The sequence below is a fragment of the Nesoenas mayeri genome (assembly GCF_963082525.1).
Source record: "Nesoenas mayeri genome assembly, chromosome: 3".
Taxonomy (NCBI): Eukaryota; Metazoa; Chordata; class Aves; order Columbiformes; family Columbidae; genus Nesoenas; species Nesoenas mayeri.
The window spans coordinates 2,321,781-2,346,745 of record NC_137544.1 but is presented as its reverse complement, the minus strand read 5'-3'; the positions used below and the strand labels follow the sequence as shown (position 1 = coordinate 2,346,745).

The following is a 24,965-nucleotide window of genomic DNA, read 5'->3' as shown; positions in this document are numbered from 1 at the left end:
CATTCTGGGATTCTGTGGCTTTAAGCAGCCAGACCCGAGCTCTGAGCAGCCTGAGCTGGTGCAGATGTCCCTGCTCATGGCCGGGGTGGCACTGGGGGGGCTTTAACAGTCCCTTCAACCCAAACCATCCTGTGACTCTCTGACATTTATGTGGTTAAATGACACACAGCCCTGCAGTAACAGGGCTGCGGATTCACTGCCGTAAAAGATTTAATCGAGCTCTGTGTTTCTCCGACTCTGCAGGTGTGTGAGGGCAGGAAGGTGACAGATTTGCTGTCCTTGCTGGAGTTGCACAGTCCAACCAGCCTTGCACGTCAGGGGACAATAACCTCCCGATGTCCTCATCCTCGTCATACAGAAAGCCAGGTCAGAGCCAGGGGCTTTACTGAGCTCAAGGTATCAAGGAAATATTTATATGGGATAGTGAGACATCTCGTTTCGGCCACAACAGCCACTCCACAGGAGTGATTAGTGTGTCATTGGCAGAAATAAACAGGCTGCTCTCTTTCCCTGTGGAAATCTCGCAGTTCTGATCAACTTGACAGAATCAGTGAGATCCCATCTAGTCCTACCTGGCCGCTTGTGGACACTGGCCTGGCTTAGTGCCTGGCTTAGTGCCTGGCTTAGTGCCTCGCTTTCCCCTTCTGGGAAATGAAAATCACACTGTCCTTCTCAGGCTGCCTTGAGCCTTCCAGCTGAAAGCTGCTGCGGCAGAATTCATATTAAAAGCACAGAGGTTTGACACTAATTGGGGGACTGGAAGGGGGCTGCTGTGCTGATTAACGGGATTAGAACTGTGCTTAAGCTTAGCTGTTAGTTCAGAGCTCATTTCACTACCGAAAGGCAACTGATGCGGTTGGGCTCTCACACCAAAAGCTCTGACCCCTACCAGAAACAGCCATGCGGATATTGTATCAGCCTCCCAGTGTCACCAGTCCTCCCAGTTTGGTGTCACCAGCAAACGGGCTGACAGTCACTCATTTCTATCTGACTGCTCTTCATATTTATTATTTCGAGCCTGTACTTTTCACGGAGCCTCTGGGCGCCGCGGGAGCTTTGCGGCTGTTTCACCAGCTCGATCCCTCCTCTACCTCTTTGCAACCTTTTGGTTGCCCTGCGGCAAAACCTGGCTTTGCTGGGATTTAAGCCAAGCCCAGGGTTCCCAAACACAGCTCCGTATCCAGGCTGAAACCAGAACCCCGTGGTGACGGTGGAGAATGCTGTGCGTTGCGCATCCACAAAAACACAGCGCCAGTTGCTTTTCAGCCTCTGAATAACTTATTAAAAGGAAAAAGGTCCCGGTTTTGGTCCTAAAGCCTGTGACAGTTCATCACTGGCAACCAGCCCGGGTGTAAATCCCACGTGCTGCTAAGCACATGCTCTCTGGAAAGTGAATGGTCCGGCTGTAGGGTTGATAACAGCCCTAACCTGGCCCTTCCCCTGCCCGTCCCGCTCACCCAGTGCCGCCTGCACTTGAATTTAAGCCTTTATTTCATGTATTTTAAAGAGGAAAGCGATGCCGGGGCACGTGGGCTGCCCTGGGCTGTGGGTGGAAGTGGCGATCTAATTAACCTGGCAACAATTAACCCTGCAAACTAATGAAGCGACGGGAGCTCGGCTTTGTGATGTTGCAGCGTTTTCCTGCATTTTCAGCTGGGAAAAGAAAAACCCAAAGCAGTTAATTTGCCTCTTTCTGCCCATCCCAGCTTGGCCGGGGCCGTGGGAGGGCATGAGTGTCTGTGAGTCCTTCACCGCAGCTCTTGCAGGAGTTTTTATGGCATTGATGGGCAGAACGGAAACACGGGGAGAAATTCCAGTGAAATGGCTTCGATGTCGAAGAAATGTGTCACCTGAAAGGGGGAAGTTTTGTTTGAGGAGTGATGGGTAAAGCACTTTTCCCCCGCTCTCCCTCCTGGTTGAAGGGAATGAATTATTAGGGGGGTTTATTCCCTCCTGCCCTTCTCAGGGCTTGTTCCCCCATCTAAAGGTACAAAGAAGGGAAGGGAAGTGAAAAGGGAAGGGAAAAGGGAAGGGAAAAGGGAAGGGAAAAGGGAAGGGAAAAGGGAAGGGAAAAGGGAAGGGAAAGGGGAAGGGAAAAGGGAAGGGAAAACGGAAGGGAAAGGGGAAGGGAAAAGGGAAGGGAAAACGAAGGGAAAGGGAAAGGGAAGGGGAAAGGGAAAGGGAAAAGGGAAGGGAAGGGAAGGGAAAAGGGAAGGGAAGGGAAGGGAAAAGGGAAGGGAAGGGAAGGGAAAACGAAGGGAAGGGGAAAGGGAAGGGGAAAGGGAAGGGAAAGGAAAGGAAAGGAAAGAAAAGGGAAAGGAAAGTAAAGGGAAGGGAAGGGAAGAGGAAAGGAAAGAGGAAAGGGGAAAGGAAAGAGGAAAGGGGAAAGGAAAGAGGAAAGGGGAAAGGAAAGAGGAAAGGAAAGGAAAGGAAAGGAAAGGAAAGGAAAGGAAAGGGGAAAGGAAAGGGGAAAGGAAAGGGGAAAGGAAAGGAAAGGGGAAAGGAAAGGAAAGGGGAAAGGAAAGGAACGGAAAGGGGAAAGGTAAGGAAAGGGGAAAGGAAAGGAAAGGAAAGGAAAGGAAAGGGGAAAGGAAAGGGGAAAGGAAAGGGGAAAGGAAAGGAAAGGGGAAAGGAAAGGAAAGGGGAAAGGAAAGGAAAGGGGAAAGGAAAGGAAAGGGGAAAGGAAAGGAAAGGGGAAAGGAAAGGAAAGGGGAAAGGAAAGGAAAGGGGAAAGGAAAGGAAAGGGGAAAGGAAAGGAAAGGAAAGGAAAGGAAAGGAAAGGAAAGGAAAGGAAAGGAAAGGAAAGGAAAGGAAAGGAAAGGAAAGGAAAGGAAAGGAAAGGAAAGGAAAGGAAAGGAAAGGAAAGAAGGAAAGGAAAGGAAAGGGGGAAAGGGAGAAAAAACAGAAAAGAGAAAACAAAGAACAGGAGCTGGGACCCTGCGTCTCCTCTCCCCAAGGTCACATCAGTCACAGCTGTAAATTATTTGCCTTCACAAGAGGTTTTTATCTGCCGTGTGAGGGCTGGAGAGGCCTCACAAATGAATCTGCTGCAGTTGAATGTGTCAGAGCAGGAGACTCCGGACCTGCCCTGGGCCAGGTCCGGCACCTCCTACGTTCAGATGGAGCCCCCTGTGTCCAGTGGGGCAGCCAGAGGGAACAGCCCCTCATTTCAGGATCCTAAACCCCCGTGGGGCTGGACTGGGGGCTCTCTCAGCCCCACCATGAGCTCCCCAATGGGTACAGCTGGTTTTAGCGCCAGGCACCACCATTCCTGAGGGGTTTCCACCATTCCCAACCAACTCACCCACTCCTGCCCCCTTGGGAAATGCAAACTTGGGGCAACGCTTGTTTTTTGGGGGCCACGGAGCCACTCGGGTGCTGCACCCCCCTGGCAAAGCAGGCACGGAGACGTCTCAAGTTAAACTCTCCATTTATTGGATCCTTTTACAAAAAAATCTCAACATTGTGCTCGTGTTGAAGGAGTGTTTCTTTTCTCTTGCAGTTTTTCCTTTCAAACCTGGTGTTCACGGAGCCGTCGGCACAACCGCGGCGCGGGGGCTGTGCCGTGCGGCACCAACCGCGCACGGGGGCTCCGTGTCACCGCAGGTCATTGTATTTACAGCAAACTGCATCCCTGGCCGGAGCAGCAGGAACGGGCAGCGGGGAAAAGGGGCAGCCACAGAGAGACCTTCACGTCTCCTTGGGGCAGCTGGGACCGCGACCAATCGTGGAACCTCACCTGAGCTTCGGGGTCACCCTGGGACCCCCTGAAAACCACAGGAGAGCAACAGGTGGCGTGGGAGGGTGTCCAGAAACACCTCCCCTGGAAAAGCTGGGGACAGTCAGATTGTGGGATGGCTCAGGAGCAGAAAGTCAGGGTGTGAATCATGAGTCTGGACTCTGGAGGGGTTTTGGGGGCTATTCGAGAGGAAAAGCCACAGCAGCAGAGGTGCCGGAGGGACAGCACCCACAGGTGGGGATGGAGATGCTCTTGCCATTTGTTTTCTGTCCCCCCTGAGCAGCCACTTGGACCCTGTTTGCCCCTAAATCCTCGTCCTTTGGGGGGTCTCGTCAAGGATGAATCGGTGCACACCGCGATCCCACCGCGCGGCCGTGACGCCTCGAGCCTGACCCTGGGCTGTCGCGGCACTGGGGATCCTCCAAAAATAAACCCAGCGCACCGCTTTGGGCAAGAGTTGAGCATGACAAGAGCCTGGGAGGAAGAAAGATGTGGATTTTTTAATCTCTGCCGGCCTGGAACTGAAACATGTCAAGAGAAAGGGAGAAAAACCCACCCTTGGGCTGGCCACCAGCTCCGACCGCAGCCAAGGGGCTTGGCAAATGGCAACGCAAGTATTTCACATCACATCCCTATTTTCCAAGCTCCCTGTGTTAAAATCTCTCTCCAGAATAATAACATTTCCCTTAAGGGATTTTTGAAGACAGGTTGCTGAGAAGCATCTCATCTCTCTGTTTATATAAAGTGCAATCCAGAGCTGCTCCCGTTGGACTCGCAGGGCTGGACCCCTTGGTGCACACCAGGGACCTGTCTGAGCAACCGTTGCTGCTAACGAGCCACCAGTAACGAGGGGACAATTAAAACCCGCGACGGGAGGGTCAGACCCTCATGGACGCTGAGGCCGGTGCGGCTGCTGCCAAGAGCCACCTTTCCACCCCGAGCAGGGGCAGAAAACGCCCTCGCGGGTGTTTCGGAGCCTCACAGGAGTCTCCGATCGCATTTTCCAAGACAATGAGACTTCACATGCTCCATATCGAGCAGCTGGTGTCAGAACAAAAAGAGAGCGGAAAGGAAAAACCATACAGAGAGGACACGAGACCGTGATACGTATTTGGCTGCGGTTGGTGCCCCAGCCCGTGGGGCTGACACAAAGGCTGAAATGTGGCTGGAGAGGCCACTTAACCCCCCAAACCGCACTGTGCAGGCACGGCCGACCCTGCAGCTGCTGACGGCCCGTCCTGGCTCCTCCTGGGACACGGAGGTGACACAACCAGGTGGTGACATCGGCTGCTGCGCCGGGGTGCTGAGCTGCAACCTGCTGCTGTGGGTCGGGCAGCACAACCAGGGACGTGGAGGTGAATCACACAAGCGTCACCTTCTCGTCTACCCAGCAAGAGCTTCTCCAGGCTGCCCCTGAACCCCTGGGGGAGAGCAGGACACCGAGAGGGCGACCTGTGTCCTCCCCTCCTGCTGCGGGGTGGGATCGAAGCAGGACGGAGCAGAGTGGACACAGACGCAACGGTGTTTCGCTTCACTGGGAGAGAAACCACCTCCGAAAACAGCCCCATGTCTTGATCGGTGTTTCTTGGTGGGATTTACCCTCAGCCCAAAGCCGGGACACGGGTGCGGAGGGGACGGGGTTTAAGGCAGCGATGCTGAGGCCCCGGGGGGGCAAACCCAACGCGGAGGGACAAGGGACACACAGGCTGGGCTGGCGCTTCGCTTGCATTGACGGTCGGTGTCTTCTCCTTCCTCCACCCTGCGAAATGCAAAGTGACCTCCAGAGAAGCGCCGACACCCCGACTCAGAGTCGCTCTCAGCGACCGCGGCCACGCTCGGATGCTCTTGGCAAACTGGTTTATTTTATCAGCTCTCCCGTAGCCCATCTGCGGGTGCTGCTGGAGCAAATCTGCGGGGCTGCTGAACGAGGAGGAAAAGCCCCAACGCGCTTTGTGAAAAGGGCAGGAGGCCCCACAGCCGCCTTTGGCTGCAGAAAACTGCGGGTCGAGGCATCGCCAGCCCCGTCCATGCTGCGATGGGTCCTTCCCAAGCCCCCAACGCGCTCCCATCTCTGGAGGTTCAGCAGCACCGGCCGCGGGCCGTGCGGGGTGAGAAGGACACGGAGAACGAGGCGGCAGTGGCCAAACTCCCCAGGGAGCTGGGGAACCACCCTCCGAGGTCAAATCCTTCCCTGCTCATCCCCCTTTGAGAGGGAGCGGAACAAAGAGCTCGTCACCAGATGACACCTGGAAGGCCTCAGTAGTAGCCACAGGGCAAGATGAGCCAGGAGCTGGTGTGTGGAAGGAAGGACGGGGACATTAGAGGTGACCGGAGCTGGGAATAACCTCACCGTGTCAAACAGCTCTGACCGGCCTCGCTCCGGTCCCCCCGAGTGCGCAGGCGGAACCGGAGGGAAAAGTGGGTGGGTAAAGGGGGAAAAAAAGGGGGAAAAAGAAAAAAAGCCTCACGCGGCAAATCTAAACCACTTTCATTTTAAATAACAATAATTATAATTAAAAAGAATGGTGGCCCTTGGCTAGCGGAGGGGCAGAACCGCCGGCCAACGCGCCGTTCCTCAGTGTACGACCCCAGGGAGCGTCTTTACGGGAGCCGTGAGATCCTGATCCGCATGGCTGGGGGAAACACGCCCGTCCCAATGCAGGGCGTCCCTTTTGCTCCGTGGGGGAGGCCGGAGTCTGTAGCACAAGGTGTTTCGCACTCTCAGCCCTGCCAAAAATCCGCCTGCGCCCTCACCCGCCTCCGGACACAGTCGGGAGAGCCCAGGGGGCGGCTGCCCCCGCTTCTAGATGAACTTGAAGCATTTTGTCTTGTCGTGGGGCAGGCGGGTCTTGAAGAGGACCGAGTCCACGCGGAACTGGGTGTACAGCAGCGGCATGTACCCGTACACCTTCACGAAGAAGTTGATGCACTTGTGCCGCTCGTGGAAGTGCGAGTCGTCGTGCGAAAGCGCCTGCGGGCACCCAGGGCAGCGGAAAGTCCAGCGGGAGGTGACCTGGCAAGAGAGGGACACGAGGGTCAGTGGACACGCTCACACAGCGCTCCTGGACGGATGGGGGCCCAGCAAAGGAGGACACGGTCCACACCAGCTTTGCCACAGCAAAGGCTAAAGGGGGACACGATGATCTACATATTCTTAGTTACTTGTTTCTGGTTTAATGTTTGAGAAGCTGTTTGAGGGAAAAGACACGAGCTTGAGAAAGGAAATCCTTTCCTTTCACCAGCTACAGATGGAATCACAGGATGGTTTGGGTTGGAAGGGACATTCAAAGCCCATCTGGTCCCACTCCTGCCATAGCAGGGACATCTGCACCAGCTCAGGTTGCTCAGAGCCCCGTCCAGCCTGGCCTGGGATGTCTCCAGGGATGGTTCATCACCACCTCTCTGGCCAACCTGGGCCAGGCTCTCACCACCCTCAGCTCAATTTCTTCCTGAATCTCCCTCCTTTAGTTTAAAACCATCACCTCTTGTCCTATTATAACAGGTCCCGCTATGAAGTCCGTCCCCATCTTTCTTATTGGGCCCATTTAAGTCCAGAAAGGCCTTTTCTGTGTGGAATCGGGCCTCCCACTGCATTGCCCTTTGGTTTGGCCTGATTATGCTCTCAGCTGCACCAAACTCTCCAGCCTTCACTTCATAGCAGCTCCAGATGGGAAAAACATCACACAGAAAAACCCACCCATCATATTTATGGCGAGACCCATGTCCGAGGCAGCTGGCCTGCCGTGGGGAGACATACGCAGGGCTGTAAAGAGCACTTTGCCAGCAGCGATAAAGAGCAGAATGATCTGCAGCAAAATTCATGCTCAAAACTGTGAGGCTGATTTGTTGTCGCGGAGCAGGGGAGTCTCAGCTGCACCGCCGCGTTTGGACCAACAGCCCCGCACACAGGGGGCCTGGATGGCTCCGGAAAGCCACACAAAAGCAGCAAGGAAACCATTCCTGCTTGTGCTGTGTGTAATGGAAAGAAGAAAATGTGCCTTTTTGTGATCAGCTGCTTGGAAGGGCCTTTGCTGACCCAGGAAACCTCTGGGCTGAGCTGCAGTGTAAGTCAAACCCCAATTTATCTGCTTGCTGCGGTGGGATTTGGCTGATTCTGAGGGTTGCACTGACTTCTCACACGTTCCTGAACACGCACAACATCCCCTTGAGGATGGAGAGGGGCCATGCTGACAGATTTTGGTAGGGGTCGTGTGTCCCTCACGCCAAGAAAGGCCTTGAGGTGCTGGAGCGAGTGGAGAGAAGGGAACGGAGCTGGGGAGGGGCTGGAGCACAAGTGTGATGGAGCGGCTGAGGGACCTGGGGGGTTCAGCTGGAGAACAGGAGCTGAGGGGAGACCTTCTGATCTCTGACCTGCCTGAAAGGAGCTTGGAGCCAGGGGGGTCGGGCTCTGCTCCCCAGGAACAAGCGCCAGGAGCAGAGGAAACGGCCTCAAGTTGCGCCAGGGGAGGTTGAGGTTGGATGTGGGAACAATGTCTTCCCCAAAGGGCTGTGGGGCATTGGAACAGGCTGCCCAGGGCAGTGCTGGAGTCACCAGCCCTGGAGGGGTTGAACAAATGGAGATGGATGGAGATGAGGTTCTCAGGGCCATGGGGCAGTGCCAGAGTTAGGTTATGGTTGCACTCTATGATCTTAAGGGTCGCTTCCAATGAAAATGATTCTGTGAACGATGGAGGTGAAATGAGTCAGAAGAGTTTGCTTTCATCCTAATGAGTTATGTGAGGTTCAGCCTTTGCTCCTGCATCTGTTTGTGCCCCGAGTCTCACTGAGCTCCAGCAGAGCAAGCCTGGGTTAGTTTGGTTTGATGTCAGTGAAGGAGGTTGAGGTTGGATGTGGGGAACAATTTCTTCCCCAAAGGGCTGTGGGGCATTGAACAGGCTGCCCAGGGCAGTGCTGGAGTCACCATCCCTGGAGGGCTGGACAGACGGACATGAGGTTCTCAGGGACACGGGGCAGGGACAGGGGTGGGTGAACAGTTGGATTCGATGACCTTGAGCGTCTTTTCCAGCCAAAATGATTCCATGTTTCTGCGATTTTACTTCCCCCGGAGCAGATCAGGCTCCAAACACCACTTGCCTTTCAAAGACATGGCACAACCCACCGCTTCTCCAGAAACACAAAGCGCAGAACAAACTCCCGCCTGGCACTTTACCTTTATGGGAGGTTTTCTGGTCAGGTGAGACACCAGGAAGTTCATGGCGATGTCCTCGCAGTTGATGTATTCATCCACCATGTCACGGATGGCTTGCGGCATCACGTAGGAGTACAGGTAGGCGTAGTACTGGGAAGGATAAAAAGGTGCAATGTTGCCCAAGGTGTCCCAAGCAAAGAGCTCAAGGATGCAGTGGAGACCCCCATAACAGAATCAATCCTGCACCCAGATCTATTGTACCTGCAGCAGCAGCAAATCTACCCCAAAGCCAACGCTGATCGAGTCCTGAGGCTCCTGTAAGCTCAGAAATTGTGACACGACAGCTCAGGACAAAAAGACATCCCCTCCTTTTCTCGAGGTGTCTTTACTGACTGTTGTCTCTCCCATGGAGACAGGCACAATGTCACGGAGCCACTTTCCGCTCCGCTCCCTTCCAACACAAACCAGTGCCTCCCACACCCCCAGCCAATTCCCTGCAAATTGCCCCTCGCAACACTTTGCAAGGCTAAAGATGCTACAGTGAAGATGCAGCGTAGGGAAGCAAATGGCGAGCTCCAAAACTGCTTCTTTTAAAGAAAAAATACAACCCCACAAACGTGCAGCCTCCGTTTGCTCCGAGAAGGAAGGGAAAGCTCAGGGCTTTGCGGCCGCAACATCTCACCTTATGGAAGAAGGCAGCACCAGTGAGCACCATCGAGAGCTCGCAGGAGTAGTTGGAGTTGTAGAGCCAGGACTGGTGGGGGATGTCCCAGGCGTGGTAGCGGCCCGGGAAGCCGACAATGCGGTCCCTCGCCTCCCTCCAGACCCTGCGAACGCAAAAGCTTTCGGTGAGACACAAACCCAACCGCGACGCACAGGACTCACCCTTGACACCAACGGAGCTTCCAAGGTGGGCCTGCAAGTGATGGAGATGACTACACATGGAAAGGTTGAGCAACTGCTCATCCAAAGAATGGCCAAAATACCTCGGAGTCTGGGAATTACTGGAGAGAGTCCAGGGAGGGACACAAAGATGCTGAGGGGTCTGGAGCATCTTTGTGATGAGGAGACTGAGAGAGCTGGGGCTGTTGAGCTGGAGAAGAGAAGCTGAGAGGGATGTGATCAATGGGATCAATATGTCAGGGTGGGTGTCAGAGGATGGACCAGACTCTGTTCAGTGGTGCCCAACACCAGGGTGAGGGGCAACGGGCACAGACTGAAACACAGGACGCTCCATGTGAACATGAGCAGCAACTTGTTTGCTGGGAGGTGCCAGAGCCTGGCCCAGGCTGCCCAGAGCGGGTGTGGAGTCTCCTGCTCTGAGACATTCAAACCCGCCTGGACCCACCTGTGTGATCTGCTCTGTGACCCTGCGTGAGCAGCTGGGTTGGACTGGGGGATCTCCAGAGGTCCCTTCAACCCAACCAGGATGGGACTCGGTGATTCTGTGATTCAACCAAAGCTCTGCTTTTGGCAGGAGGGACCGATGAGCCGTCACAGCTGCCCCAGTGAGCCATGAACAAGCTTTCTCCCTGAGATAACTCTGATTTTTTTCCTATTGTAGTGCAATAACGCAGAAATCGTGGCTTTAACGGAGAGGCAGAATTTGTTGACCTTCTCTTGTTACAGGTTAGAAGCTGTTAGGTGTGAACTAAACCATCCCCTGGTCAGCTCTTCCAAGCCTGGGCCATGAGCACCAACCAACATTGTTCGGTACAGAGGCACGTTCAAGTTGTTTATTCATGGAGCAAGCACTCCTAACTCAAAAATGTCACATTTTCTAACTCACAAGGGTTGAGAAACTCTTCCATTTGCCACCAGCTCCCCACAGCCCACGCAGGGACATCCACGACACGTACCCCAATGCTGCTTCTCTCTTATTTTCCGCTACAAAAAGTCAAGAGCAGCCAAGACCTGGCCTGGGGGTAACCCAACATCTCCTCGCTTCTTCCCCAAACCCCCGGGACTTTGCATCTCCCAGAAGCTGTTTCCTCCTTCGTAAAGTAGAGATAACATCAAACTCCCTTTAGGAAAGCTGCTGAGATGCTGAAGACCCCAGTGTCTCCAAACAGAAGACCTGGAGTGCCAAACTGCCAGTTTTCCACCCCAAATTGGCATCTAGCGGCTTCCCAGGCTCTGTCCATATGGAAAAAACACCCTAACACAGGTTTGCAATCGAGCCGTAGGGAATTAAATCGTGAGGTTCACACGTGAGCTCACTTAATATTGTGCTGTGAAGCTTGATCTCCTCGAGAGGAATCCCACAGGACAGCTGCAGCACTGCCACGAATAATGAAGAAAAACATCAGTGCCTAACGCCTCGCTTGGGAAATAAACCCACCGGCAGGGGTGCGGGACGCCTGCGGATCCTCCCATCCCACCTCCCAACAGGTCGTGTCTGAGACGCGTTTCCAAACTCGGTGACTTGGGGCCACAGTGAACAAGTCCCAAGTGGGTGCCTGTTGGACACGCAAGGGTTTTCCTTCTTCATAGGTGCAAAATTAAGGCAGAAAGTGGCCTTTTCAGTTTTTTCACTTGGGGATGCAGGTTGCCCTTCCCGTGGAGTCACAGAAGCGATGGCCACAGGGCGATGGGCTGTCGAGGAGATGGAGCTTCTGCAAGCCCTGCGCTTTCCTTGCAGTCACTGACACCGCCATGTGTTTATTGTTATAAGCCCTCCTCAAATTAATGAAACTCCGCCATAACCTGATGAAGAAAACCAAGTAATGAAACACCCCAACAGCTTCCCAGAACGCATCGTTCCTCATCTTTCAAAGAGCTTGTTGGGCTTCCAGGCATTTTGAGGGTGTCACCTTTGACATCTCCTTGAGTGCTTGTTCGCTGCCGTTTCTGTCAATCCAGCGCGATGGGTTTGAAAAGTCACAGTTGAAACTACTCATTCCCTTCCATTTCTCTCGCTTTCCTGTGAATGTGATGCTTTTTCCTTCTAAGCTCAGCCTCAAAAATAAGGATTTTTCCGGAGAATCATTCTGGGGATGCTCTTCAGAAAGGTTTGCTCTGGGCATGCACCTCCAGCTCGCTCTTGAGCAGAAAACTGATCAAAAGGAGGCGTTTGGCCCCAAGAATTACAGCCTGAAGCAAAGTTGCAACAAAACCCCGTTGTTAGGGGCCAGTTCATCCATCCCCCACGTTCACTCCATAGCCCAGACACCGTTTGGTCCCTGGCTGAGCACAGGGAGGTTTTGTGCGAACAAGGCGTTTGTAAGCAAGGATATGAGGGAGAATAACACCCGGCGCTCCCAAATTTTGTTTGATGCTCTGCAGGGCTGAGTGGAAAAGCCTCAGCCAGGCGCTGCGGCAAACGGAGACCAAAGAGGAGGAGAAAACGGCCAAGTTCAGGTAAAGAGCCTGAAACGGGGCACGGAAGGGAAGCCAGGAGCCCTGACACCCACTCCTTTGCTTTAATCACTTCAACGCATCGTTCCTCATCTTTCAAAGAGCTTGTTGGGCTTCCAGGCATTTTGTGCCTTTTAACCTTCCTCCCAAACACGAGCCAATACGTTTTGGTGGGAGCTGGTCCCCATGTCTCGCCCCCTCACCAGCTGCTCTGGGATGAGCAATTGCCACCCCTGCTCCCAACCACTAACGAGCCACAGCCTAACGAGCTGCGGAGCTCGCTCCTGGAGCCGTCCTCACCCCTGTGCCGTCCTCGCTCCTTGTGCTGGCCTCATTCCTCGTCCCTGTGTGAGGACAGCCTGGTGGAAAGAACAAGGCCATCCCCACTCCTCATTCTGTCCTCGCCCTCGTGTCATCCTCACTCTTCATTCTGGCCTCGCTCCTTGTGCCGTCCTCGCCCCTCATGTCGTTCCTCGTTCTGTCCTTGTCCCCCATTCCGCCCTTGCTCCTCGTGCCACCCTCGCTCCCCAGCACCACCTTGGTGGTCGGAGAGCTTTCACCCGCAAACCCTCCCACAGCAGGAGCCCATGGACCCGCTTTCCTCCTTGGCCCTGAAATCAGGAAGGTTTTCACCAGGGCAAAGTCAAGGGAAGACGTAGATGCTGGAGCAAGAAGGGGGTGGGAATGGGAGAAACCAGCACCAGGCTTTTCTGTGTAACGTCTGCATTTTCCATCCTTTCCATAAGTCTTAAAAATCTTAAATAATCTATCTATCGACATGCAACTTCACGCAAACATTGTGTAGATATTTTGATGTATCCTTGGCAGCTCCCAGAGGGCCTTGAGAAGAAATGGTCTGAGGCAAGATGTGAAGCCACCGCTGTGCATTTGCTTGGCCCACCTGTCTGCAATTGCAATGAAAAATAACATGAGGAATGCATATGGGGTTGTCCTGTGCAGGGACAGGAGCTGGACTTGATGATCCTTGTGGGTCCCTTCCAACTGAAGGCATTCTATGAAACGGAATAAAACGCTCTATAAATGTACTATGCCTAAATCATAATGATTTTTTTAATATATTACATATTTTTGAAAAAAAAATGAAAGTTAATGGATATCTTGGGTGTTGACTTTCAGCAAAACATCTGATTTGGTACAATATGGAAAATTATTAGTTGAGGTAGAGAAGATGATGATGAAGTCATCAGTTTGACACATGTGAAAATGTAATAGGAGGTACTGAGCTGCATGGTGCGTATGAGCTGTTCTGTAGGGCGTCAGAAAAGAGCAACCGCAGCCTTTTTTCAGTTAAGATAATGAAATATTTAGATTACTGAAGGGAGATGCTGCGTCCATTGCCTGTTATCCACGTTCAGACACGGTGAACCCAGATTGGAACAGGTACCGCGAAGGGGTGAAGGATCACAGGTGAGGAAAGCTTGTTTACAAAACCACACTTGTTTCTGCTAAAACATTTGGCACTGTGAGATTAACGTCCGGACTCGATGAGCTTTGGTCTTTTCCGACCAAAACGATTCCATGATTCTATGCTCTGCAGTGAAAAATACCAAAAGAGCTGTCACATCCCAGTGTCACAACGAGCAGAGGACACACGAGCATCGCGTCCTGCAAACGTCCTGCCCTTGCCACGGGCATGTGAAGGATGGAAGGCAACAGCCTCTTAGATTTGTGTTCCAGTTTCCTTCCACCCTAGGAAGCCACGCACCCCCCAAAATCATTAAGAGAACATCATCAGCACAGCAAATGCCAAAGAGTCGAGGTTAAGAAGCGTGAGAATCAGTGTTGCCGGGACAACCTGAAATCAGCCCGCCCACCTGCGCTCATTAAACAGTTCATTAGTGTGTATTCCTCCTCCAAGAAATTGAGCTGGAAACCACGGGAAGGGATGCGCTGGTCCTAATTCTGGCCCCGGCTTTAGCCACCAGGCCGGGCTGCGTCTGAACAGACCCTGGATGCGGAAAACCTGAGTTTGGGTACCAAGAGGGTACTCACCGGAACCCAAACATGATCTCGTCGTGGCGCAGGTGAGCGTCGTCATCGATGGACAGGATGGCCTCCGTCTCGATCTCATCCCACGGCAGGAACCGGTTGTTCAGGCTGTTTTTCTCTGTGCGAACAACCTAAGAGGTGAACACACAATAGTTGCAATGGCTCTACATGCCCAGAGGATTTAGGGGTCGGGGCTGCACACGGTCCAACATTTTGTCTCAGCTTTGTAGCCGCTGTGATGGGAAAGCACTTACTAAGCAAAAAGCATCAGCCTGGCACCAACTCCAGCTTCCATCCCTCTCCCTGCCGCGTCCTGCCCGTCTCGCCACACGGCCAAAGCCAAACCCAAGCGATGCCCGGTACCAGCGGTAAGGACGGCACTTGCGGTCGCTGCCCGAGGGTGCTTCAGCAATACCAAACCAAGAGAGCAGAACACGGCAGCCGCGGCCAGTCTGTCCTACGGCTGCTGAAGCAGCGGCCCTCGCAGCGTTTCTCCAGCGCTGAGCTGAACTGAATTGTTTCTGCAACTGCCCACGATTTCTGGCTTGGACACAACTCATTTGCAATGCCTCCCTCTCTCAAAACTCTTCCAAAGCTCACACTGTGCAATGTCCCTTATCCCCAGCCATATGCATGTAAGATCGGACTGAATTACATCAAATAACAGAATGGTTTGGGTGGGAAGGGACCATTAAAGCTCACCCAGTGCCCCCTGCCATGAGCAGGGACATCTGCACCAGCTCAGGCTGCTCAGACCCCGTCCAGCCTGGCCTGGGATGTCTCCAGGGATGGTTCAGCCACCACCTCTCTGGCCAACCTGGGCCAGGCTCTCACCACCCTCAGTGTAAACAATTTCTGCATCATGTCTGGCCTGAATCTCCCTCCTTTAGTTTAAAACCATCACCCCTTGTCCTATTGCAACAGGCTCTGCTCAAAAGTCTGTCCCCATCTTTCTTACAGGCCCCTTTTAAGTCCAGAAAGGCCACACTGAGGTCTCCCCCGAGCTTCTGTTCTCCAGCTGAACACCCCAACTCTCTCAGCCTGTCCCTCTCCTTGTCAGCCCCTTCCACACCAGACCCTTTCTCTCCCTTGTTTTCACACGTTTCACATGCCCTGGATGATCTATAGACACTCAGTCCACCCCAAGCTTCCCATCCTGTTCAATCCCTCCAGTTGTTTCTCTGGCTCTCCTCTGAACAATCTGTCTTTGATTTAAAAATAAAGTCCAGCCTGGTGGAAAGAATAAGGCGACACGGCAATAAAACTCCATTAAATAAGATTACATTTGATCACATAAAAAAAGGCCACACTGAAACCATTAACAGCGGAAAATAGTTGTATCGGGGATCCACATGGCAGCTGGGATGATTAAATTCCTGTGTAAAGCCTGTGTTAGTGCTTTCATCTGTCAATAGCTGCTGGGGGGGCATGGAGAAACAACCAAAATCCGGCTCTGCTCCCCAGGAACAAGCGCCAGGAGCAGAGGAAACGGCCTCAAGTTGCGCCAGGGGAGGTTGAGGTTGGATGTGGGGAACAATTTCTTCCCCAAAGGGCTGTGGGGCATTGGAACAGGCTGCCCAGGGCAGTGCTGGAGTCACCAGCCCTGGAGGGCTGGACAGACAGACATGAGGTTCTCAGGACATGGGGCAGTGCCAGGGGTGGGGGAACGGCTGGACTTGATGATCTTGAGGGTCTTTTCCAATCAAAACTATTCTGTGAGCGAGTTTTCTGGCTCAGAAAGAGGTGACACAGATCTAAATGTGGCAACCAGGCCCCACACAGGGACACTTTTTGGACTGGAAGAGACGTTCTCTGGACTGGAAGAGCACTTCGTCAAACCAATACAGCGACAAAACCAAAGCAGACACTGGTGGGGCCACTGAACGCCTTCAGTGGGACACCCACACTTCACCACTTTCATCAAGAGCCATTAGCCCTAATTTGCAGCCATTTTCTAATTAATCAACCAGTGCATCGTGGCATTTATATGATCTACTTTAGTACATGTGTGGTTAAATGCTTTAGGATATTTCCTGCCTCCCACACCTGGTCGGCCTTTCCTGGTCAACACATGAGCAACCCACCCCAAACAGTTCTCCAAAGGCTTCAGACTTGCAAAAACCACCCAAGACAAGCTTTTGTGGTTTCTGACACAGGCAAGGGCCCCTCCAGTAAATTCCAGCCCATACCAGTTGGGAACTGGTCATCATTCACTCTAATTCAACATGCAAGATGGATTTTGGCTCCTCACGAGCAGTGTGTCTGAAAGCAGCACCGTTTCTCCTCATAAAGTCTTGTGCCCACCAACCTTTTCCTCCCGTTGCAGGTTCCACCTTCTAGAAAGTTTGCAAAATTATTAAAAATTATTAAAACCAGCCCAATTTTGGTGAAGTCTGGGGGGTGTCTTACTCATTAGGATCAGCGCACATTGCATTGAGTCCATGGTAAATTGTTTTGTCAGGCTTTCCATGCAAGGTCCTGCCATGCCAGCTGAAGATGGATGGATGGATGGATGGATGGATGGATGGATGGATGGATAAATGACAAAAGAAGAGCAAGAACCACCAGGCTGAGCACTCTCTACCTCACTGATGAACCAGCAAGTGGGTACTGCTTTGAATTTATCAGATTCCTCTTCACCGTGGGTCTTCAACGCAGCTTCCCAGAAAAGATTTGAGACTCATGTCTGCAAACATCAACTCATTTCTGCTGCCCAAAGCTGAGCTTTGGGCTCAAACCCACCTTCTCATGTTGTAAAGATCTGGACAAGAGTTAAAACTCAGCACAAGTTCTGCAGTGGAAAAGTTTCAGGTCGCTCCATCACGGCTGAAGCTTTGCAGGTCTGGAAGTGCTTTTGCATTTCACAGAAAATAGGTGGACTCCTGCCTTTCAGCTGGGAGTATTTAAGATAAAGCAGCCTGAGAATCGATAGATCCCAAAGAAAAACCCAGCAAATTTTATTGATTCACTTGTTTTCCTGTAATTTGCTGAACAATAACATGATGCAACTACTGTCAAGTGAGAAAGGGAAGCGGATCCTGCCTGAATTGTCTGAAATTGGGGATCACAGAGGACAGAGAGATCAGCGCATTTATCTCCTCCCTGAAAAGAAGCATGTTCCAAAGGAGATGGATGCCCCCACACCTCCACAAACACATTCAAATCGTCACATTAGCTCCAGCAAAAGTCAGAAGCAACTTAAAGGCCTTGGATGCCTTGTTTTCAAAGGAACTATCCCAATTTACAGCATTTAGGATGCAGCTGATTGTCATCAGACAACTATGTGGTGGTTCTTGTCAATCCTTGTGCCTTCCCCACCACACCAAGGACCCAAAGCAGGGACCTGAGGTGGGAACGATGGGGTTGAGATTCAAAACCTTCCTCTCGTCTGTCATCGTCCCCCAGGACGGTTCGAATGTGGTGCCTCCTCAGGCAAGACCAGCTTTTGATCTTGACCACATATTCTGCACCCCAGGCTGCGGAAACGAGAGCATCGCGTTATTAGACAGAAAATACAACTCTTGAGAAAGGTAAAAGCGGATTTTCGGGAAACTTTTCGGCTTTGATTCAAGCAACTAACCTTGTAGAAACAGGTTAGGAGGGAATGGGGAGAGCGTTTGATTCAAGGACTTGAAACATTCTTATGTCTTCTAAGGTTTTTACATTCAACGGGCCTCTAAAAACACCAGATTCCTCAGGCACGAAACGGACGTTCTGGGCACAAACGTGCTCAGAAGCTCATTAGGCCGGCTGAAAAAAGAAGGATTATTGCATCAGCAAAGAGTACAATAGTCCAATCCTCTCCCTCACATGGCATGAAGTGAGATTTAGCCATTTTCCATGACTTTATCCATCACACGCTTAAAATACAGCTGAACGACACTTCATTGTGCCATGTCCTCGGCTGCAGGTGTCTCCAAGGACTCTTCAGCAAGAACTGATTAATCACCCTTTGCCACACATGGGGCTGGGTGGAAAAAGCCAGTAGATGTTATGGTGACCACAGATCTATATGTAGAGACAAGAGGTACGTCATGTTGCCAAATTCAGTGATTTACAGGCCAGAGAAGGTAATCTTGGTCATCTTCTGGGACCTCCCTATGTGGTGGACCTGGGGACGCCAAGCAACCACCCTTCCTCTGGTAGAGTCTCATTACATAGCACCATAAACCAGCTGTGAAACAACCTGGACAAAACCACAAAGCCACGAGAACGAACTTCATGGCACCAGCTGGATTCTAAATAGTCTCTGGATGATCATCTAAACAACTTCTGGATAACCAACAGCAGACAGGTGGTGGGGCTGACAGCAGCAAGTTAAGTCAAAAGGGACTTTGAAGTCACCTGCATCAACCTTCACATGGACCTCGTCTCTGAGTGGTGGCCACCAGAAGCATCTCTGCTGGAAAGTCACCCTGTCTCTATGTGAAGACATCAAGAGCAGGGGAATCCACCTTTCCTGGGATGCTCATTCTCAAATGGTAACAACTCCTCATGAACGATCAGCCTTTGGGTCCCAGCCACTGCTCCTCGTTGGCTTCTTCCACCCTAGAGAACCACACGGGTACCACAACCAAACCTTCTCGCTGTTCCTTTTTTAGATTGATGTCTCCATCTCCCACCTGGTTCTCCTGCCCTTCCATTGTTTTAATGCCCGCTTTCTACACAACCTTATTTCTCAACAGTCTTGAGTCAAAAGCTCTGTCAAAACCCAACAAAACGTGATCCCTCCGCAAAGCTGAAACGCTGCGCTCTGGCAAAACAGAGTCAAGTTACCTTAACGAGGAGATTAAAACAGCGAGGAGGACACGGAATCAGACAACGAGCTACGAGAAAGACACAAACTCATCTACCAAAAAGCCACCTTCCCGTACGTTAAGGCTCCAAACACTGATCAGTGGTTGGACCTGCACTCAAACCCCAGCCCCTCCACACATAAAACTACCCCAGATTGTGTATTTCTGGCTGTCTTTATTTTGGGCTTTTCCTTGGGAATAATAAAATGCCCCCCAGCTCAAAAATTATGAACCTCCTAAACAGTTTGCAAACTTCTGAGACAAACTGCAAGACCTAAAATGCCTCTGAGCACCCAACACACCACATTAGAAGTTTCTGCTCCTTTCAGCAAATCAACTCAAGGCCATTCAGTTCCACAACATGGGGTTTTTTTTGACTCAGGGAGCATAAAACCCCACAACTCTACACAAGTCCATTTGTTCCTGGTGTTGTTCATAGTTATGTTGGCCAAATGGATCGTAGAAATGTTAGACAGAACTAAAACAGAGCATAAATCTAAAGTTTGCCCAGCAATAATTCCCCTAATCAATACATTATTGAAAGTTTTTATACCTAAATACAAAAATGCAGTAAAATCATTATCTTCCAGCAATCTCCTTGCTAGTGAGGCTTTACACTTAAGCTTTAAATTGTCACATACAATTTGATGGCGAGAAGATGAAGAATGTCTATGCCCTTGGAGAAGTTTTGACAGTTCAGCTTGGTGAACTGGATTGATTTCTGGGCAAAGAGCAAACTCTGCAAAAAACAGGGACCTCGTTGCTCACATCAGGTCTTCATCAGATAAAAACCCCAGAAAGATTCCCTCAGGAGGGCTGGATAATTTGAGGAGACAAAGAACAAGCTCTTGGGAAAAGCATCCGTTATATCATTCCCAAATATGTGCCAATTCAACCCAAATGGGCTGGAGGAAAATAGCACCATCAGCAGAGTGGGGATGGGGACAGCACGAGCCCTTTCATCACCATGAGGTTGAGAATTATGGTAATGAAGATGTGGGAGCCAAATGCATCAGAAAATGTGCCTGAAGAGCTGACCTCGATCTACACTTTGAAGAAAAAAGCTCCTGCCAGCGTGGTTCTCCAGGGAGAATGCAGATTTACAACACGTCAATCCCTTTTCTTGGCAACGACGCTGAACGCTTTATTACAAAGATTCAGTGAAACAAGCTTCTTGCTTTGCAGGAGCCAGAGGTTCCGGGGTTATGTCCTTTCGCTCACTGTTGTCCCAAGGATTGATCCACTGGCCCACAGCAAAGCCCTCTGCAAAACTCAGCTTAGCCCCATGGGGACAGCAGTGACCTCAGGGTGGGATCAGCCCAGGACCTTGTCTGGGATAGAGTTCCCAACACGGAGCTTCCTCATGTCAGGACAGACACACTGAAGAAATTGTTTAAAATGAGGGTGGTGGGAGCCTGGCCCAGGTTGGCCAGAGAGGTGGTGGATGAACCATCCCTGGAGACATCCCAGGCCAGGCTGGACGGGGCTCTGAGCAACCTGAGCTGGTGCAGATGTCCCTGCTCATGGCAGGGGGACTGGGGGAGATTTAATAGTCCCTTCAACTCAAACCATCCTGTGATTCTATGACCCTGCTCCACATTGATGCACAGGTAGGGGCTCAGATCTCTCCGTGGAGAAAAGGAATAATGCATCTCCCAAATCATGGATGACCAGCCTGACCACTCGGACCTGGCTCCAGAGATGCTATGGTCATCATCTCCACCCATGGAGGGAGGCAAAATTTGCATAATTGGGAACTGATGATCTTCATCCCACCCATATCCACACCCTCGTTTCAAGCCGATCAGGCTGCTTCCCATCCACCTTGATGGCGCCTTTTTCCTTCTGCAGAAAGCACGTGGGAAACCAAACCTTCCGCAGCTTTTCGCCGTGTCCGCAGGCTCGCAGCACACGTGGCTGCTCTCACTGGCTAATGTAGTATGGAATGCAACTAAAATCAGCTTAACAGAAGTTAGGGAGAGGTCTGTTAGCAGGTTTTGGGAGATGGCAAACTCCAGAGGGGGACAATGAGCAGGTACCAAGCAACGCTGAAACTATTCTGTAACCAGGCATTTATTTTCAACTCCTAGTTTGGAAAATTAGGCTGATGAAGATCAGCCCTCAAGACCCACAGACTCCCAGATACCCCAGGGTCTTGTCCCTCTGTGCATCTGCATGCGAGTGCTGAGATTATTTACCAGACTCCTTAGAAAGAGTTCAGTGTGTGCAGATTCACGTCTGCATGAGCAGGATAAATCACACCTTTATTTTTACCACGTCGGACTCCATTCCCTACTTTAACTCCCTCGGTGACCGAGGTGTTAGATCAGACCGACACTCGCTTCTCTGCAAATACAGCCAGAGATGTGGAGGAGGAAGATGATCCTGCCTGGTCCCAGGGAACAGCAGCATCCTTGAAGCTGCATATTTTTTGGGGAGTAAAACTGTCAGAAGGGGTTTGCACTGACCTGCTGGAAATGGAGGAACAGGTTTGGGATGTCAGATGGGACTATGGCAGGAAATTACATATTAGAGAGCAGTGTAGGGAAAAGGGACCTGGGGGTCCTGGTGGACAACAGGATGACCATGAGCCAGCACTGGGCCCTTGTAGCCAGGAAGGGCAATGGTACCTGGGGTGGGTTAGAAGGGGGTGGTCAGTAGATCAAGAGAGGTTCTCCTGCCCCTCTACTCCGCCCTAGTGAGACCCCATCTGGAATATTGTGTCCAGTTCTGGGCCCCTCAGTTCAAGAAGGACAGGGAACTGCTGGAGAGGGTCCAGCGTAGGGCAACAAAGATGATTAAGGGAGTGGAGCATCTCCCTTACTAAGAAAAGCTGAGGGAGCTGGGTCTCCTTAGTCTGGAGAAGAGGAGACTGAGAGGTGACCTTATTAATGCTTATAAATATATAAAGGGTGAGTGCCATGAGGATGGAGCCAGGCTCTTCTCGGTGGCAAACAATGATAGGACAAGGGGTAATGGGATCAAGCTGGAACACAAGAGGTTCCACTGAAATTTGAGAAGAAACTTCTTCTCAGTGAGGGTGTCAGAGCCTGGAACAGGCTGCCCAGGGGGCTTGTGGAGTCTCCTTCTGTGCAGACATTCCAACCCGCCTGGACACCTTCCTGTGTAACCTCATCTGGGTGTTCCTGCTCCATGGGGGGATTGCGCTGGATGATCTTTTGAGGTGCCTTCCAATCCCAAACATACTGTGGTACTGTGAATTCTGGCATTGGGAGAGGCACCATATGGCAACTGCACACCTGAGGTTCGCTCTCTTTTGAAGAGGACTTTGATTCTGATTTCTTTTGTGCTCTATGTCATCTTTCCCCCATTTAACATGTCAGGGAGCTGAAAAGAGAAGAAGCCGGTCCCAAGGCAGGCACCAGGCGTTGGCTGCGTGCCGAGAAACCAAGCTCTCCGCCAAGGAAAAACCAAAGGAGCTGTTGCCATCGCTACAGACGCCATCAAAAACCTCCACAGCCCTCTACCCATTCCCAGCCAGATGACATTTGTGTGAATCGCGTGGTTCTGACCAAGACCGCGGGCTTTTTATTCCTTTATTTTCTCAGTGTTTTATCACTACCTGTCCTGGGCAAGCTGAGATGCTCCACAAAAGCTGGCAAGGTCACCATGGCGCTCAGCCCAGACCTCAAATCTATTTGACTGCCCTTACCAAGGACAACTCCAGCGGTGCTTATTGAAGACGATCAATCGCCTCCTGAAAGTGCAGCATCCAATGCAGCGGCCCCGTGGTCCTGCCCACACACAACATTTAACTTGTGCCAATCCCGACTCCCACCATCCTCTCAATTTGCAGAGGATAAGAATTCATCCAACTCCTGCTTTCCAAAGCCAAAACCACAGTGAAAAGCACAGATCCCAGCCTTGAGCTCAGCCAGCAATTCTTCATTTAATGAGAAATAAAAAATCTGGCCTCGCCGATACAACACGATGCTCGTCTCGGTGCGCAGCCGGGCTGCCGGGGCTGTGCGGGCAGAAGAAGGGATGCTAGCATGGCTTTCCACCCGGGATGATGGTTTTCCTCCCTACAAACATGCTCTCATTCCCAGCCCAGACCCGAAAATTCAAGGAGACGAGTCCAGTATGACACACAGCATGTCAACAGTTCCCAACGAGCTGCACTTTGCAGCCCCACACCTTGACGCATGTAAATATGGTGTTAAAGCTCCTTCCAGAAACGCTGCCAGCACTGTCAGGTGTCAGCAGCCTGGCATTTGGTAAAGAAACTGATGTTCTTTTGATTGTGTTTATGATAATTTCATGTTTAAAAACCTTGGGATGCGAAGGCACAACCGCAGATGCATAAAGCAACTCAGCCAAAACCAAACCTTAAGATGTTTGTTAAGACAATGATCTTGCGCTGTTACCCTTGGGTTAACATGCCCAAATCCAGAAGATATTGATAAATCATAGAATCATGGAATAGTTTGGGTCAAGGGACCTTCAAAGCTCATCCAGTTCCCCCCCTGCCATGAGCAGGGACATCTGCACCAGCTCAGGCTGCTCAGACCCCGTCCAGCCTGGCCTGGGATGTCTCCAGGGATGGTTCAGCCACCACCTCTCTGGCCAACCTGGGACAGGCTCTCACCACCCTCACTGTCAACAATCATTCACCCTCATTCTTGTCTGAATCTCCTCTCATTTAAACGAGCATGGATGTGTCCAGAGCTCCTGAACGAGCCCCGATATCCCAAACAAAACCATTCTGGAGAGAGATCCAGGCTGCTCGGAGCCATCTGCACGTGAGGTTCAGCTGTTTGGGGGATACGCTCCTCTCCTGACCAGTCTCTCTCCAGCAAACTGGGAAGTGCTGGGCTGGTTCCCAGCTCTGCTCCAGCTTCTCTGGATGAGGCCTGGGCCACCGGGCGCTTGGGTCTGAACGGTGCCACACCAGGATCTGCTTTGGCCAGACAAGGAGAAAGCACACAGTAACTTCTCCTCCAGCACCTGTTTCCAGACCTTTTCCATCTCAGTTCTCACCTACCCCGTACAGATTCTCTGGCATCTGCGCTCTTACTTGATTTGATGGTGCTTGTACCAAAAATACCGTCATTTATTTGAAAGTCCACCCAAAACCTGCTCTTCAGAAATGCACTTAGCGGGATGTTCCTTCATCTGTTGCCTGATGAGATGTCCTTGTTTTTTATAACAGCTTCCCCTGGCAATTCTTCACCTTCTTGCTTTCTCTTTCATCTTTGCTTGCACAGATGGGTTGGAAAGTCACCGTTATCCCCTTTCTCATGTATTAATTATTCTGCTGCTCCTTTCCCAGCGCTTTCTCTTCACCTTGAAGCAGCTCCAGCCCTGAACCAGCCTCTCTAGACTCCAGACTTCTGCACTTTGCCACCTCCAATTTAAGGCATCTTCAAAATTGGAATGAAAAGGATTTATAGACTATTTTAAGACTCATCTCCAGAGGTATGAAAAGTGTTTCACTGGAAGGGTATTTAGCTCCAGAGCTACCCAAAGGCAGCGCACGCTGCATAAATTGGCAAAACAGATGCATCCTTAAAATACGTGTAATTAAATAATACAACATAAAACCAAGCATAAATTATCCCCCATTGAGAGCAAAACCACACAGGAAGATACTAGTGGAAATCCTTCTTTTTTAAATGGATATTATGTCCATGTACATAATATGTGCAAAGACTTGGTCTCTCTTTAAGCTGCTTGACTGCAATCAGTGGGTTGCTCATCTCCAAGATGAGAAAACACCCTGAGATACAAATAAAACCAATTATTTATTCCTTTTCATATGGGTGCAGCTGTAGAGAAACTAGAGGACAAAAATGCTTATTTTAACACTAAAGGGATCTAGAGACTCACTTGTTTTTACTCTCTGTGTGTTGCTGTGCAGTTAAAGATGCACGTTGAGATGGTTGTCCAATTA

The 24,965-nt window shown here is 51.3% G+C and overlaps 1 protein-coding gene across 1 annotated transcript in view; it reads right to left on the bottom strand.

The window, feature by feature from the left end:
• Positions 1 to 6,274: 6,274 nt before the first annotated feature.
• EXTL3 (exostosin like glycosyltransferase 3) overlaps positions 6,275 to 24,965 on the bottom strand; it is a 132,201-nt gene continuing 113,510 nt past the window's right edge. Inside the window, exons 6-9 of the mRNA XM_080342118.1 lie at positions 14,259 to 14,386; positions 9,571 to 9,715; positions 8,910 to 9,038; positions 6,275 to 6,752 (exon numbers count right to left, since the gene is read on the bottom strand). Of these exons, the coding sequence (XP_080198244.1) occupies positions 6,543 to 6,752; positions 8,910 to 9,038; positions 9,571 to 9,715; positions 14,259 to 14,386 (612 nt within the window). The 3' untranslated portion in view covers positions 6,275 to 6,542. The remainder of the gene's footprint in view (positions 6,753 to 8,909; positions 9,039 to 9,570; positions 9,716 to 14,258; positions 14,387 to 24,965) is intronic.